General features: G+C 66.9%; 1 protein-coding gene across 3 annotated transcripts in view; it reads left to right on the top strand.

Moving 5' to 3' along the window:
- Positions 1 to 585: 585 nt before the first annotated feature.
- CBFA2T3 (CBFA2/RUNX1 partner transcriptional co-repressor 3) overlaps positions 586 to 12388 on the top strand; it is a 74819-nt gene continuing 63016 nt past the window's right edge. For 2 of the 3 annotated variants that reach the window (XM_059383363.1, XM_059383362.1), the window contains exon 1: positions 911 to 1090. In XM_059383363.1, coding sequence (XP_059239346.1) covers positions 1003 to 1090 — 88 coding nt within the window. In that variant the 5' untranslated portion in view covers positions 911 to 1002. Of the gene's footprint in view, positions 1091 to 12388 lie in introns of all 3 variants that reach the window. The other variant, XM_059383364.1, reaches the window with a different exon arrangement.

The raw sequence follows: 12388 nt of genomic DNA, 5'->3' as shown, positions 1-12388 counted from the left end.
TTCAGCACGTGGCCTTTTTGTCGCCTGTGGTGGAATGTCTAGTGGGGACGGGGCTCCAGGACACAGGAGGTCTGAAAGGTCACAGAGGACTCTGATACGGTTTCTGGACCCTCAGACTGGGGGAATATCTCTAGTACCCTCAGCACATCCCAAACAAATGGGCCAGTCTTCTCCGAGGGCGCCCGTTGGGAAGTGGGGAAGGGTTTCCCAGGAGCCCCCGGACAGGAGGCCAAGCACAGAGAGAGGTGTCTGCCTGGCCTGCAGCGGTCCTTCCCGGGTGGGAGGGGGCCAGGAGGCCCTGGGCAGCTGAGGGAGAGCCCAGGAAGCCGGGGTGGGGGGCACGGCTGGTCAGGGCGCCCCACCGAGTCCGCCTCGGGGGCAGGGCCAAGGCTCAGGGAAGTGGCCCCAGAAAGGAGCTCTGGGGAAAGTCTGGCTGAGGACAGGGGAGGAAAGAGGCATAAACCATGCAGGACGGACACTGTCCCCCAGTCCTGGTCGAGGAAGCATGGGCTGCCTGGGGCTCCAGGTGGGTGGGGTGTCCCCCGGCTGGCGGCAGGAGGAAGTTGTTGGAAGTCAGACCGGAATGGCCGAGAGGGAAGGCCGGGCCGGGCCGGGCCCAGATGGTTCCTGTTGAGGAAGCGGTGGGCACAGCTGCCTCCTCAGCCCCCAGCCGTGCTATCACGGTGACACAGCTGGCTGCCCCGCCTGGGCTGCGGGGAGACCTCCCCCACCGGCGCCTCCCCGGCCCGCCCTGCATCACATGAGCCCCTCCAGCCTCCCGCCCCTTCCCCAGGCTGGCGAGCAGCGGCTGCGAGAAGGCCCGGCGCCGTCTGTGGGGCAGAGGCCTCCGGCGGTGAGCGAGCCGGGCTGGCTGCGCCCCCTCGTCCTTCCCTCAAGGTCCCTTGAGGTCAGGAAGGGCGCGCCCCACCTTCGTCGGCCCCTGGAAGGCGGCCCGCCTCTCGCCCGGCGCCAGGATTGTCTCCCAGAGCCACCCCCAGACCCATGTCCCAGGCCTCCCCGCAGCTGGACGGCGGGCTCCTGGCGTCCACCAGCTGCTCCGTGCCCCGGGGTCCCAGGAAGGGCGGCCCAGGTAAGAGGACGGCGGGGAAGGACCGTGGGAGCAGATGGCGGGAGTGTGACATCTCCGGGCTGCCGCCGCCGCCCGGCTCTGCTGACAGCAGGGGCTGGCCGTGTCGAGTCACCTCAAACACCAGCAGGGCCTCCCCCCGGGCGCCGTCCCACACAGCTGGGACAGGTGGCCCCGGGAGGACCTGGCAGGTGCCGGGCTGGGTGCGGGTGCCCCTCCCTGAGGCACGGGCTGGAGGGGGCCCTGCTCAGGCCCATCTAGGAGGGAGTGGGCTCTGTCCTCCTCAGCGGGCAGGGTCCCAGGAGTTGGTGAGGAAGGTGGTGTGCAGAGGAGTGGAGGTGCCCCTCCTTCTGGGAGGACCCCAGGATGTAGAGGTGGACGAGGACACTGAGGCCACATTGAAGAGGGCCTGGCCCAAGGCCCCTGGATCAAGGGACGGTCCAGGACCCAGCCCCGGTTCCCACCGATAAGCAATCTCTGCCAAGACTCCCGCCCTTTGGAGCCAGTGCCAGAGGGAAGGGGGGGCGGGAAGGGCCCAGGCCCTGCACCCCACCCTGGGCTGCGGCTCTGGGCGGAGGCCTCTTGGACACCCCCGGCCCCCACTACCAGGTCCCAGGGGCCTTGTAGGACCTCATCCCAGGACTCAGGGGGCGGCCCCGCTCCCCAGCCACGCCACGTGGCCATGCTCCAAGGAGCCTCTGGAACCTTCCAGAGCTCACAGCCCCAAGTCCCACGGTCACAGCCATGTCCGGAGTCCACATGGGCCCCTGACGCCCCCGACGCTCCTCTACAGGGATCACCTTCCCCACCCTGCTGCTGTCCTGGGGCCCAAGGCCAGCCCCTGACACAGGCCTCCACTGGTCACCTGGACTTCCCAGACGAAACACCGGCTGTGCAAAAGCCCACTTGGCACACAGCCACCAGGCGCGGGGGATCCGGAGCCACCACAGGGAGGTGCCAGGTGGCCAGCCCTGGACACGGTCCCCTGCCCCTCAGGCCGGTCTGCTGCCACGGGTACCACACGCCCCTCCCTCCCTGGGGCAGCCCCCCCACCCCGCCCCGGAGCTGGCAGCCTGCTTCTACCGCGGGGCCCTGGGTCCAGCCCTGCCTCACATGGGCCTCAGTTTCCTCGTGGGTCAGATCCTGGCCTCACACCCCGAAGGCGTGTCGGAGCAGCTTCCCCGAGGCTGGGGAGGGTGAGGGCAGACGGGGTGTGTGTGAGGGCCGCTGAGCTCTTCTGTGTGAGTGGGGGGCCGGGCTAACCCGTGGAAGGAGTCGGAGGCCGGGAGGTATCGCGGCTGTGCGCACGTCATCACGGTGCTGGAGGGCTGCAGGCACCGAGAGCCGACTGTCTGGGCGGCCCCTGATGCCGAATCCCCGCCACTGACTTACTGGCCCCGCGGTCCCCGTGCCCCGAGCTCCCTGCTCCCTCGGGGCCTCACGGAGCCCTGCGTACTTGGCTGGTGCGTCGGACTGGCGGCTTCTGTGGGCCCGGGGGTCCCAGCCCTGGGATGCTCTGACCCGTGGGAGTTCACACGCTGTCTTCCCTTAATCGCCTGGATCCATGGGATGGCCTCAGCCGTGCTGGGGGACATGGTGGCCCTCGGCCGGCCCAGGCCCCTGGGGCTCTGCGACGCTGGGCGGGAGCAGCAGGTGGGATCCAGCCAGGGGGCCTTTGGAGGCCTGGGGGACAGGTCTATGGGCAGCACAGTGTGACCTTGAAGTTTCTGGGGCCCATAGGCACCCCAAGAATCCATCAAAACCTTGGAGACCCCAAAACATATGAAGTGCTTCTAAACTGTGAACAGAACAGAAAGTAACATCCCCTGTCAGTGAGCAAACGTCTCTGAACGCCGCTCGGTGGGAGGCAGGCGCCGGGGTGGGGGCAGGCAGCGCTGCACCTCCGGCCACCAGACCCCGCTGCTGGGCGCTGGGTTGGCCCCTGAGCAGCCTCACCAGGGCCCTGGGGTCCTGGCCAACCTGGCACCACCTCTGCTGGTGGCAGAGGTCAGGACCCCACAAGGTGGCGGACCCGTTCTGCGTTATGGAAAGGGACGGCCCCCTCTAGAGGAGTGTTTACTTTACTCGGATTTATTAGGCGCCTACTGTATGCACTGGGAGCTGTGCTGATTCCAGCAGCGCACTCTGCACATGGGGAGACTGAAGGCTGGACTGCCGTGACCCCTGAAGAGCAGGAGGTGGGAGCCAGGACACCTGCACAGGGGCTGGGACGGAAGCCCTGAAGGCCCCCAATGACTCCTGGAGCAGGGGAGGCTGGAGGGCAGCTTACCGTGACCAGCCTGGGGGGAAACTGAGTCAGGCCTGCTTTGTGTCACCAGAGAGGGACGAGGTGGGGTCTGCGTGGCAGAGTGCAGCCCGTGTGACCAGGGAGATAGCGAGCCGTCCCTGGAGGAGTCCAAGTAAACGCAGGCTGGGGCGTGCGTGGGTGTGGCCAGATCCCAGGGCAGGTGCCACCCTGAGTGGAGCGGGGCAGAGCTCGGGTCCGCGGGGAGGGGGGCTCAGAGGCCACCACAGTCGCCGAGAGCACAGGCTCGGCCTCCCCAGCACACGCGCCCGTCCCCTCACTGTCCCCTCCAGCCTCCCCAGGGGCCACGGCTCTGCAGCATCTCTCGGCTGGGCACGCCCTCCCCCACTCTGTCAGTTTCCTGGGACAAATTGCCTAAACCAGGTGACTCAGAAAAGAAGTCTGTTCCCTCCCAGGCCTGGAGGCCAGAAGTCCCAAATCGAGGCAAGGCCAGGCCCCCTGCAGAGGCTCCTGAGGCTCCCACCGTGGCCACGTGCCTCCGCCTCTGCCGCTGCCTCGCACGGCGTCGCCTCTGTGTCCCTACGTCCTTTCCTCGCCCTGGAAGGACACTAGTCATTGGATTTGGGGCCCCGCGATCCAGGTGACCAGATCTCCAGCTGTTCCCTCTGCGTCCAGGCAGCAGGCTTGGGGAAAGGTGCCCAGAGCCCATACGGCCCACCTCTGTCAGCGCCCGCGGTCAGGACCTGGGCACAGAGCCTCCAGCTGAAAGGGAGGCCCGGGGCCCCGAGGGGAGCAAGGCTATCCCTGGCCTAGCCCACAGCATCCCCACTTATCACTCGGCCACGGTCCCTGGCCATGCTCGCGGGACTGTCAGGACACTGGCAGACTCCGCAGGGAGGCCCTGGGCATCTGGCTGGGGGTGTGCAGGAGGCCCTCTCTGCAGTGGCAGCCAAGGGCCAGTCAAGCCCCTCAGGGGCCACCTGACCTGTGACCCGGTCGTGGCTGTCCACCTGCGTGCGTCTGTGTACAAAGTACTGCTGACAACTTTTGGTTCCATATTGTCTGTGCTGTCACCATGCAAGGCTGGCCCGTGTCCCTGCTCGGCGCACACCGTGTGGGGGCTTTTCCCTTCACTCCGCCCCCGCCGAGACCCGAGGTGACAGACCCCATCCCTCACATCCCGCCCCCACAAACACAGCGCCAGGGGCTCCTACGGCAGGATTGCCAACGCCCGTGTGACAGAGTGACTCCCATCATGGAAAAATAAACCAAAGTTCCCAAGGGCACACAGCAGGCGAGAGCAGGGGTTCCGAGGCCCTGATGGATACAGGACCCATGTGGGCGTTTGGAGTGGTCAGCCAGGTCGGTCAGTCCCGGCCGGGACCCAGCAGCCCTGAAGAGGGACAGCGTATGGGTGGTTTGAGGGGAACCGTTTGTCTAGGTGACAAACAGGTGACAAGCAGAGGTCTGGGAGCTGACACCCCCCCTTAGGGGTGAGGAGGGGCGGGGAAGGAGCTGGGAGAAGAGCAGGGGGTGCGGAGAGGAGCTGTCGGGAAGTTTCAGGAGACCCAGCCTCTCCCGCGGTCCCCGGGCCATCCCCAGGGCACAGAACATGGTAGCCGGGCACAGCTCCGGGCAAACAGGAGCTCTGGACTCGGTCCCGAAGCCTGGTCCCCCAAGTCTCACGTCAGGACGAAGCTGGGGAGAGCAGACTCTGCTTCCTGGGGTAGGAGCTGGGGGGTAGGGAGGAGGGCTTCCTCCCTCCTGGTAAATGTGCAGGGTCCCCCCGCCCCCCCGGGAACTTCCCTTCCTGCTGGAACGTGCCAGTCCCTTCCCTGGGCCATGCCCTAGCATCCTCGGGCAGGCCCCTCCACTGATCCCTGACTCTGAGCCCAGGAGGCCGGAGCCGCAGGGTGGGTGCGAAGAAAGAGGGCTTCCTGGAGGAAGCGGCCCCAAGGGGGCAGCTGGAGGAGGTGAAGGCTTTCACTTCTCAAGGTATCTTGCCTGAAAAGAGAGGCGTCCTGCTCAGCCTGGCTCAGCACCCGGCTGTGCGGGGCTTTCTCACCCACTTTCACTTCCCGACAGTTGGTGGGGGAGGCTCAGCCAGGAAGCGTGGCCCCAGGGAGAGGCCAGAGCCGCTTGCCCCCAAGCCAGGACTCTCCCTCCAGTGCTCCTTCCAGAGACGTCGCTCTGGATGAGGCCGCACGGGCTGCCACGGGACGGAGAGGGCGGGGGCGGCTCCTGGGGAGAAGAGAGGCCTCTCGGAGAGCCCCCCACCCTCGGGGGAAACTCCAGGCCGGCCGAGGTGCCCGTGGACTCCGGGTCATTCGTAGCGATCCTCATGGGGCTGGAGGTCAGACTGCAGTGGGCGCTGGTGAAATGCTTGTTACTAAAGCGCCGTGTGTGGGGCGGGCCAACCCCCCAGGGGCGATCGCCGGACAGCTGCCCACGATGCCAGCGGGTGTCGGTGGGGACATCTCACATGGCACTTTGCCGAACTGCTCTGTCTTCAGTCGTCTGCGAGCGCCGGCAGCGGGGTCACCTCGCACTGGCACGCGTGCCTCCGGGGGTTTCTCCGCCTGCCTTCCCACTCCCTTGCCCTTCCGGCCCCTGGGCCTTTGCATGTGCTGCCCCCCCCCCCCAGAGCCTTCCCCTCAGGCACGTGCCCTGCTCCCTCCTCACCCCCCCTTCCCCGCTGCATTTACTTATTCCAGCAGCGAACTCGGCATTGCCCGGGGCTCTGGGCATATCTACCGTCCCTCTCCCCAGTAGCACAGGTGGTCTGCCCCATGGTCTGTTGTCCCCTTGGTGCCCACGGCCGTGCCGGCTCACGGGGCGCTCAGCACTTGGGAGTGGATGCGTGCCGTGCCCCAGGACATCAGCCACCGCACCGCAGCGTGTGCCTGTTGACGCCACCGCCGGGACTGTAGGGGATGTCCGCGTTGCTTTCCAGATCCTGCGTCTGTCGTGACAGCCGCTGTCAGGCAAGGAACGGAGGCTCCGAGACAGAGGGTGACTTGCTGGAGTCACACAGCAAGGGGGCCGGGGCCCAGGTGGCACCCGGAGGCTGATCCTTCGGCCCCCAAATGGGAGGGCTCCCCACAGGGGGAGCCCTGTGGCCAGATGTTGGGGCACCAGGCGTCCAAGCCTCCTGGAGATGGTAGGAGTGGGACAGCCACCTGGCACCCCCCACAGAGCCTGGGTGACCCTCCCCCACCCCACCGTGGCCAGCAGGGGGTCTAGGTCAGAGGTCAGCTTGAGGGCTGGTCCACAGAGAGGGCTGCTTTGGCCGAGGCCCTGGCGGGTTTCTGGAGTCCCCCTGAGCCCCCTGCACTGTGTTCACCTCCAGCCCCCAACCTGGCCAGGTCAAACCGCTCCGATCTGGAGCCGGCTCAGAAGCTGGCGGTGAGTCCGAGGTAGGGCCTGGCTCAGCGATCCTCTGGGCAGGGGGGAGCCCCAGGAGGCATCCCCGGGCAGTGCAGGTCTCTCAAGGGGGCCTGAGGCTTTCCTTGGGACACAGTGCTGGGGGCCCGGCTGGCCGCATCACTGTCCCTGAGAACAGGACGTGGGAGCAGGTCCCTGCTGTTGCCCCCCCGGCTGCCAGAGGGAACAGGGCTGATGGGGCATGATGGGAAAACCTACTCCAGACTCCCTCCTGGGCCTGCACGCGGCTTTCCCAGCAGCCTTCACGGCGCCATCAGCCTGCTTACAAGACGAGAACACAATCAGAGAGGTCAGGGAGCCGGCTCAAGGCCCCACAGCACGTCCTGGGCAGGGCCCACAGGGGGACCTCGAGAAAGGGATTCCCTTCTGCACCCCTGCTCCAGATGAAGGCTGTGCCCAGCATCCCATGGCCCCAGAAGGACCCTGTGCAAGCCCTCGGTGGGCTCGGCTCGCCCCACCTGGGGAGCCCAGAGCAGGTGCACTGACACCTGGGCCCCGCGCGTCCCCGCCGGTGCCTGCAGAGCTGCGCACCCAGCCCAGGGCCCCTCCAGCCAAGCCCCCTCCGCTGGCGGCCGCTGGGGAGCCCTTCGGAACCGCTGACCCGGGCCCCGGCATATGCCCAGCACCCACGTGTCCCAAGTGGTTTGGAGCGTCGCTCCCTGCAGCTGAGGTCTGGGAGGGGTGCGGCTCGCGGAGGGGTGGGTGTGGAGAGAGGGGTCCCTTTCTGAGAGGAAGTGGTGTCGGCACCTGCCCACACGGGGCTCTCGGACTTGAGGGGACAAAGAACCCACGGGGCCGACGGCGGATCAGGGCCCAGCCCCGCACCACGGTCCTTACCCTAATGATGTGGCCTCCTCCGTGGTGACCTCGGACCGGGGGGGGGGGGGGGGCCCGAGGGCCTGGTACCCATGCCGGCCACGCCCTTCCCCCAGGCCCGAGGAGCCTTGTGGACCCGCGCAGAGGTACGGGAGGTGCAGGGTGGGGAGGTCTAGGCAGGAAGAGGCCGCTCCGAGGACAGGGCCAGGGCCGGGTTCTGGGCGAACCCTGCGTGGCCTGGCTTCCCTGGTGTGGGGTGCGCGGCCGTAAGCCAACGGGGTGGGGAGACCAGAGCCTTGGTGGGAGGTCCGGGCTGGTAGCCCCGTGACCCCCCAGGCCCATCTCTGTCTGTGACGCGAGGAGAAGAGGCTGGGGGCTCTGGTGAGGGACCCCGGGGCCCTCCGCCCTCCGCCCTCCGCCCCCACCCCGGCCCCCACGCTCCCTGCTGCCAAGGGGTTTGCCCGGGACCCCTGGCAGGTCCTTCCCTCAAAGGCCACTTGGGGCGGCTGAGAGGGCCTGCAGTGGAGAAGGAACTGGGCCGTCTCCCCCGCCCGCGGCTCCGGGAGCTTCCTCCTTCCCTCCCAAGCCGGGGTGCACTTTGAGTGTCGTGGAAAGCCCCGACCTTGTGGACCCTATGAGGGAGAGCGGGGGGAGGAAGGGCCAGCGGGAGGGCGGGAAGGGCCTCCGGCCATCGTCCACCCGCTGTGCCCCTCACCGCCAGCTGCCACGGCCGCGGATCCCAGGCCAGTAGGGCCAGCCCGACGCAGCCCTGATCACCCCCAGGGGAGACTCGGGGCCCCTCTGTGCTAGGGCCAGGCGCCGGGGTTTCCTCCCATCTGGGCTCCCCTCCTAAGAGACGAGGCGTAAGGGTCCCAGACCCCGGCCTGTGTGGGGCTCCACCAGCCAGGCCAGGGGACCCCGACACTTAAGGCTGGAAGCTCAGTCAGAGCCCAGAAGGACAGCAGCCCGCCTCCTGCTGCCACTTGCCACCCTCAGCAGCCCCTGCTTTCTGCCACTCCCCTGCCAGGGCCTTGCGGGGGTACTTTGTCCCGATGTTTGGCGAGGCCTGGACACATGGACAGACAGACAGACGGCAAGCCTGGTCCTGCCCTGTAATACCACAACATTCTCTACAAGTCTGGAACCACACACCCCAAAAACAGGTGCAGACAGGTGACCAAAAATGCAAGTCAGAGCCCCCCCACCCCCAGGCCCCAAAGGGCTGCGCTCCAAGTGCTGGAAGGTTCAGGAGGCCTCAAGGGGCTCTGCTCGGCCCGGCCCCTCAACCAGGCTTCCTCGTCTGCAGCGGGAGGGGCTGTCCCCACCTGGGGACTCTCCGGGCGGGGCTGCCACCCCGAGCTCCGGGGCAGCGGGTGCAGCTGGGGTGAGGGAGATAGGAGCAGGCTGCTTCCTGTCGGAAACCGAAACGGCCAGGTGCTTCCCGCCTGCCCTCCCTCCCGGGGCCACCCAGAGACAGCCAGCCCCACCGTCCTGCAGCCCAGCCCTCCGCCCAACGACGAGGACCGCGGGGCCTCGCCTCCCAGCACGGGGCCCCTCTGAGCCTCGGTGCAGCCTCAGCCTCAGCCACCCTGGCGCCGGCTTTCAAGGTCTTTGTGCAAAACACAGGGTGCAGACCACCTTCATGATTTCTAGCTTGGGACGCCTGTGAGCATGGTCAGACTTAACAGAGCATTAACTCCAACGGTTCTGGCTTCCTTCTCCTTCCCTCCGGCTGGGGATCATGGCACATTCTGCACGTGGTCTCCCGTCCATGGGCAGGCTGCCCCGAGTCCGTGGATCTGGGGGAGGAACCCGTCTGACCTGTTCTCGGGCCCCAGGCTCGCCCATGGTCCTTGCTTCTCCGTGGCCCCTCGTTCATTTAATCTGAAACAACTGGCAGGCACGTCACCCCGAACGCTGGGGACCAGCTGCATCTCCTTGGGGAGGCTTCCCTCCCCTCTGCTTCTCCGCAGCATCGGATTACCCCAGACGTTGTGGCGGCTCCCAGAGCCTGCCCCAGCCACAAGCGGCTTCAAGCCGGGCTGCGTGGGCAGGACACACTCAGCCAGCCCCGGTGGCGTCTGGACTGAGCTTCGGGACCCCAGCGCCTTCCCGCAGCCTCCTCCGTAGCATGGGGGCAAGGACACGTGAACCCCTCTTGGCTGGAGGCTGCAACCATCCAAGGGACTATGTCGGTCTGTGTGTGTGCTTCCCAGATACACTGTGATTTTTGGTATTTTACGTTGTTACATAAACATATCGTGGTCGACGTAGTCTTTCCAAGTTTCCCCTCCACGATAACATGACCTGGGTGCAGGCAGCGGGCTCCAAGAGCCCAGGCCGGGCTTTGGGTGAGGCTGGACGGAGACTCCTTCCCAGCGGCCATTGTTAAAGGCCTTCTGTACTGTGTGGGTGTCTGACAATGGCACGGATGTTTCTGGAGGTCCTGAGCTGCTGAGGCTCCTGGAGATTTCTCGGGTGTGGAAACCAGCACCAGCCGGAGAGGGGAGGCAGGAGGCCGAGCACGGAGCGGGGCGCCTCAGCCCTTCTAGCCCGATCCTTTCCGAACATGGGCTCCTGGTCGGCTCCCGGGAGGCAGTGGGACGTGTCCAGCTGCAGAGGCCGGAGGCTCTCACTCGGGTGCCTCTCACCTGCGGCCACATCCTCTCCTGCCAAGGATACAGGGAAGGAAGGTCGTCGGGCAGGAGAGCCTGGCATCGTGCAAGGGTTGAGTGGGGACCTCTTGGGAGCACGAGGCCTCCGAGGACACTGGGAAAGCTCCAAGTGGCGGGGGAGGAGCTGCCTTGGGCTCTCCAGCAGGAAGAGGCTCGAAGGGGCCTCTGCATCTGCCCAGGACCGCTGAGCCCCCGGGTCGTCCCCCCGGCCCCGTCGTCCTAGTGCCCTGCAGAGGGGCCGCCACGGGTGGTGGGGAAGTCGGAAACAGAATGGTGGCAGGTCCATCAAGCCCGTAAGGGGACAGGGATACACAGCAGGGCTGCCCAGGGGCCCGAAATACCCCGAGGGCCGCTGACCCTTGGCAACCTGCTCAGCAGCAGGAGGACTCAGTCCATCGTGTTTCCTCTGGACGGCTTGGGACGGGGAGCCCAGCAGAGGAAGGTCAGGAGACCGGGGTCCCGGCTGGGCTTGATGCCCAGAGACAATGGCCCGTGATCAGATTCCCTGCAGGGGAGGTGCTGGGAGGAGCTTCGGTCTGGAGAGGTGAGGTGACTCAGGGCCACCGCCAGCCCCCAGTCCCTTATACTCTTGCCAAAACAACGTGGCGCTCGAGGCCCACACCCGTTCCTCCCGGCCCCTGGAAAGCGGTCGTGGGCTCCCGGGTTGTAAAGACTCCGGCTATGGACACCGCTGCGGGGGGCTTGGCCTGGGGGGCCGGCAGGTTCTCGGTTCCTTTTCCCTGAAGCGGGTCCCTCTTGCTCCTGAGGAGACCCTGTGGGCCAACAGCCCTCCACACGCAGCTCGAGGACACGGCTGGTCAGAGGGACAAGAGCCTCACCACCTCTGTGGCTGGGCCAGGCCTCGAACCAGACCCGTGCTGACCCGCCCACCCCTGTCGGTTTGGGCCACGGCCCTGTGGGATCTGGCAGAGGCCGTTCTCACCAGGGTCTGGAGTCGGAGGTTCGCTGCCCCACGCGGATGGTGCCTGGCAACTGGGTGCTCTAGAAGTATCGGCCACAAGCGGCTCTGGGAAGGCAGAGCATGGGGCTGGGGAGCTTAGAACGAGGCCCCGGCATGGGGCCACCCCCGTGCCGTTCCCGGCGCCGACGCGGGGAGGCCACCGCGGACAGGGAGCGGTCCCCGGCAGCTGGCGGCGCGAGGCACTGCGTGACAGGTCGTGGGAACACGTTCCTACCTATGGGGCTGGGGCTGCACGGCACCGTCAGGACCCTGGCCGCCGCAGCCTCGTTCCTCTCAAAATGGTTACAAGGGGCACTTTTCCATTCTGGGTTTTTTTTACCACAGAAAATGTAGTTTTCTTAAAAAATAAAAACAAACCACCACTAAACCATGGCGAAAGGTGAGCCCTTCCTCAGCCTCAGGCCCTGCTGACCCTCCCGCACATGTCCCGCAGGCCGTGGGGCTCACCAGCAGCCTTGCTCCAGGGCACCCCGGGTTCCCTCCACCCAGCCCGGCATCCAGGGCCTGTGCGCCGTGACCTCCGCCGGCCCTGGGCCTCGCCTCCTGCGGTGCCGGCCGGAGAGCCTGCCCCAGCCCCAGCCTGCCGCGCAGCCGGGACTCAGGTGCCTCGTCGGGGCTGAAGACGAGCCACAGCGGCTCCTTTCCTTCCCTCCCCCGCAGCCCACAGCAGGCACGGGCTTGTGTCGTGGGGGGTGCGCCCCGAGGTCACCCCGGGCAGGGAGCTGCGTCTGTGTGCAGAAATGGACAGAGGGTTGGTGCCATGACCCCCAGGTGCAGGGCCCTGGGGATGGCCTCCTGGGCTTACGCCAGGCCTCTGCGCTGGGGTGTGCTGAGCACCCCCAGGGCCAGGGGAAGACGCGGGGGAAGGTGCTCCGTGGCTCACGAGGGCCGCTCCTGGGAATGTGGTCCCGGAGAACCTGGACGTCGGTTCTCAGTCCTCTCAGGTGGACCTTCGGCCCCATGGAGGCGCCTGGGTAGCAGGCCACTGTCCAGGGACCTGGGTGCCCCTTCCAGGGCATGTCACGGGCATGGCCATACCTCACAGACAGTTCTCACTGCGTGTGGACCAGGCCTCACCATCTGGCACGACACAGAGTCCTTGATGGCCGAGGCACTCG

Source organism: Mustela nigripes, chromosome 17, assembly GCF_022355385.1.
Source record: "Mustela nigripes isolate SB6536 chromosome 17, MUSNIG.SB6536, whole genome shotgun sequence".
Classification (NCBI taxonomy): domain Eukaryota; kingdom Metazoa; phylum Chordata; class Mammalia; order Carnivora; family Mustelidae; genus Mustela; species Mustela nigripes.
Note: the sequence above shows the minus strand (reverse complement) of the source record. Positions and strands in the feature narration are given on the sequence as shown.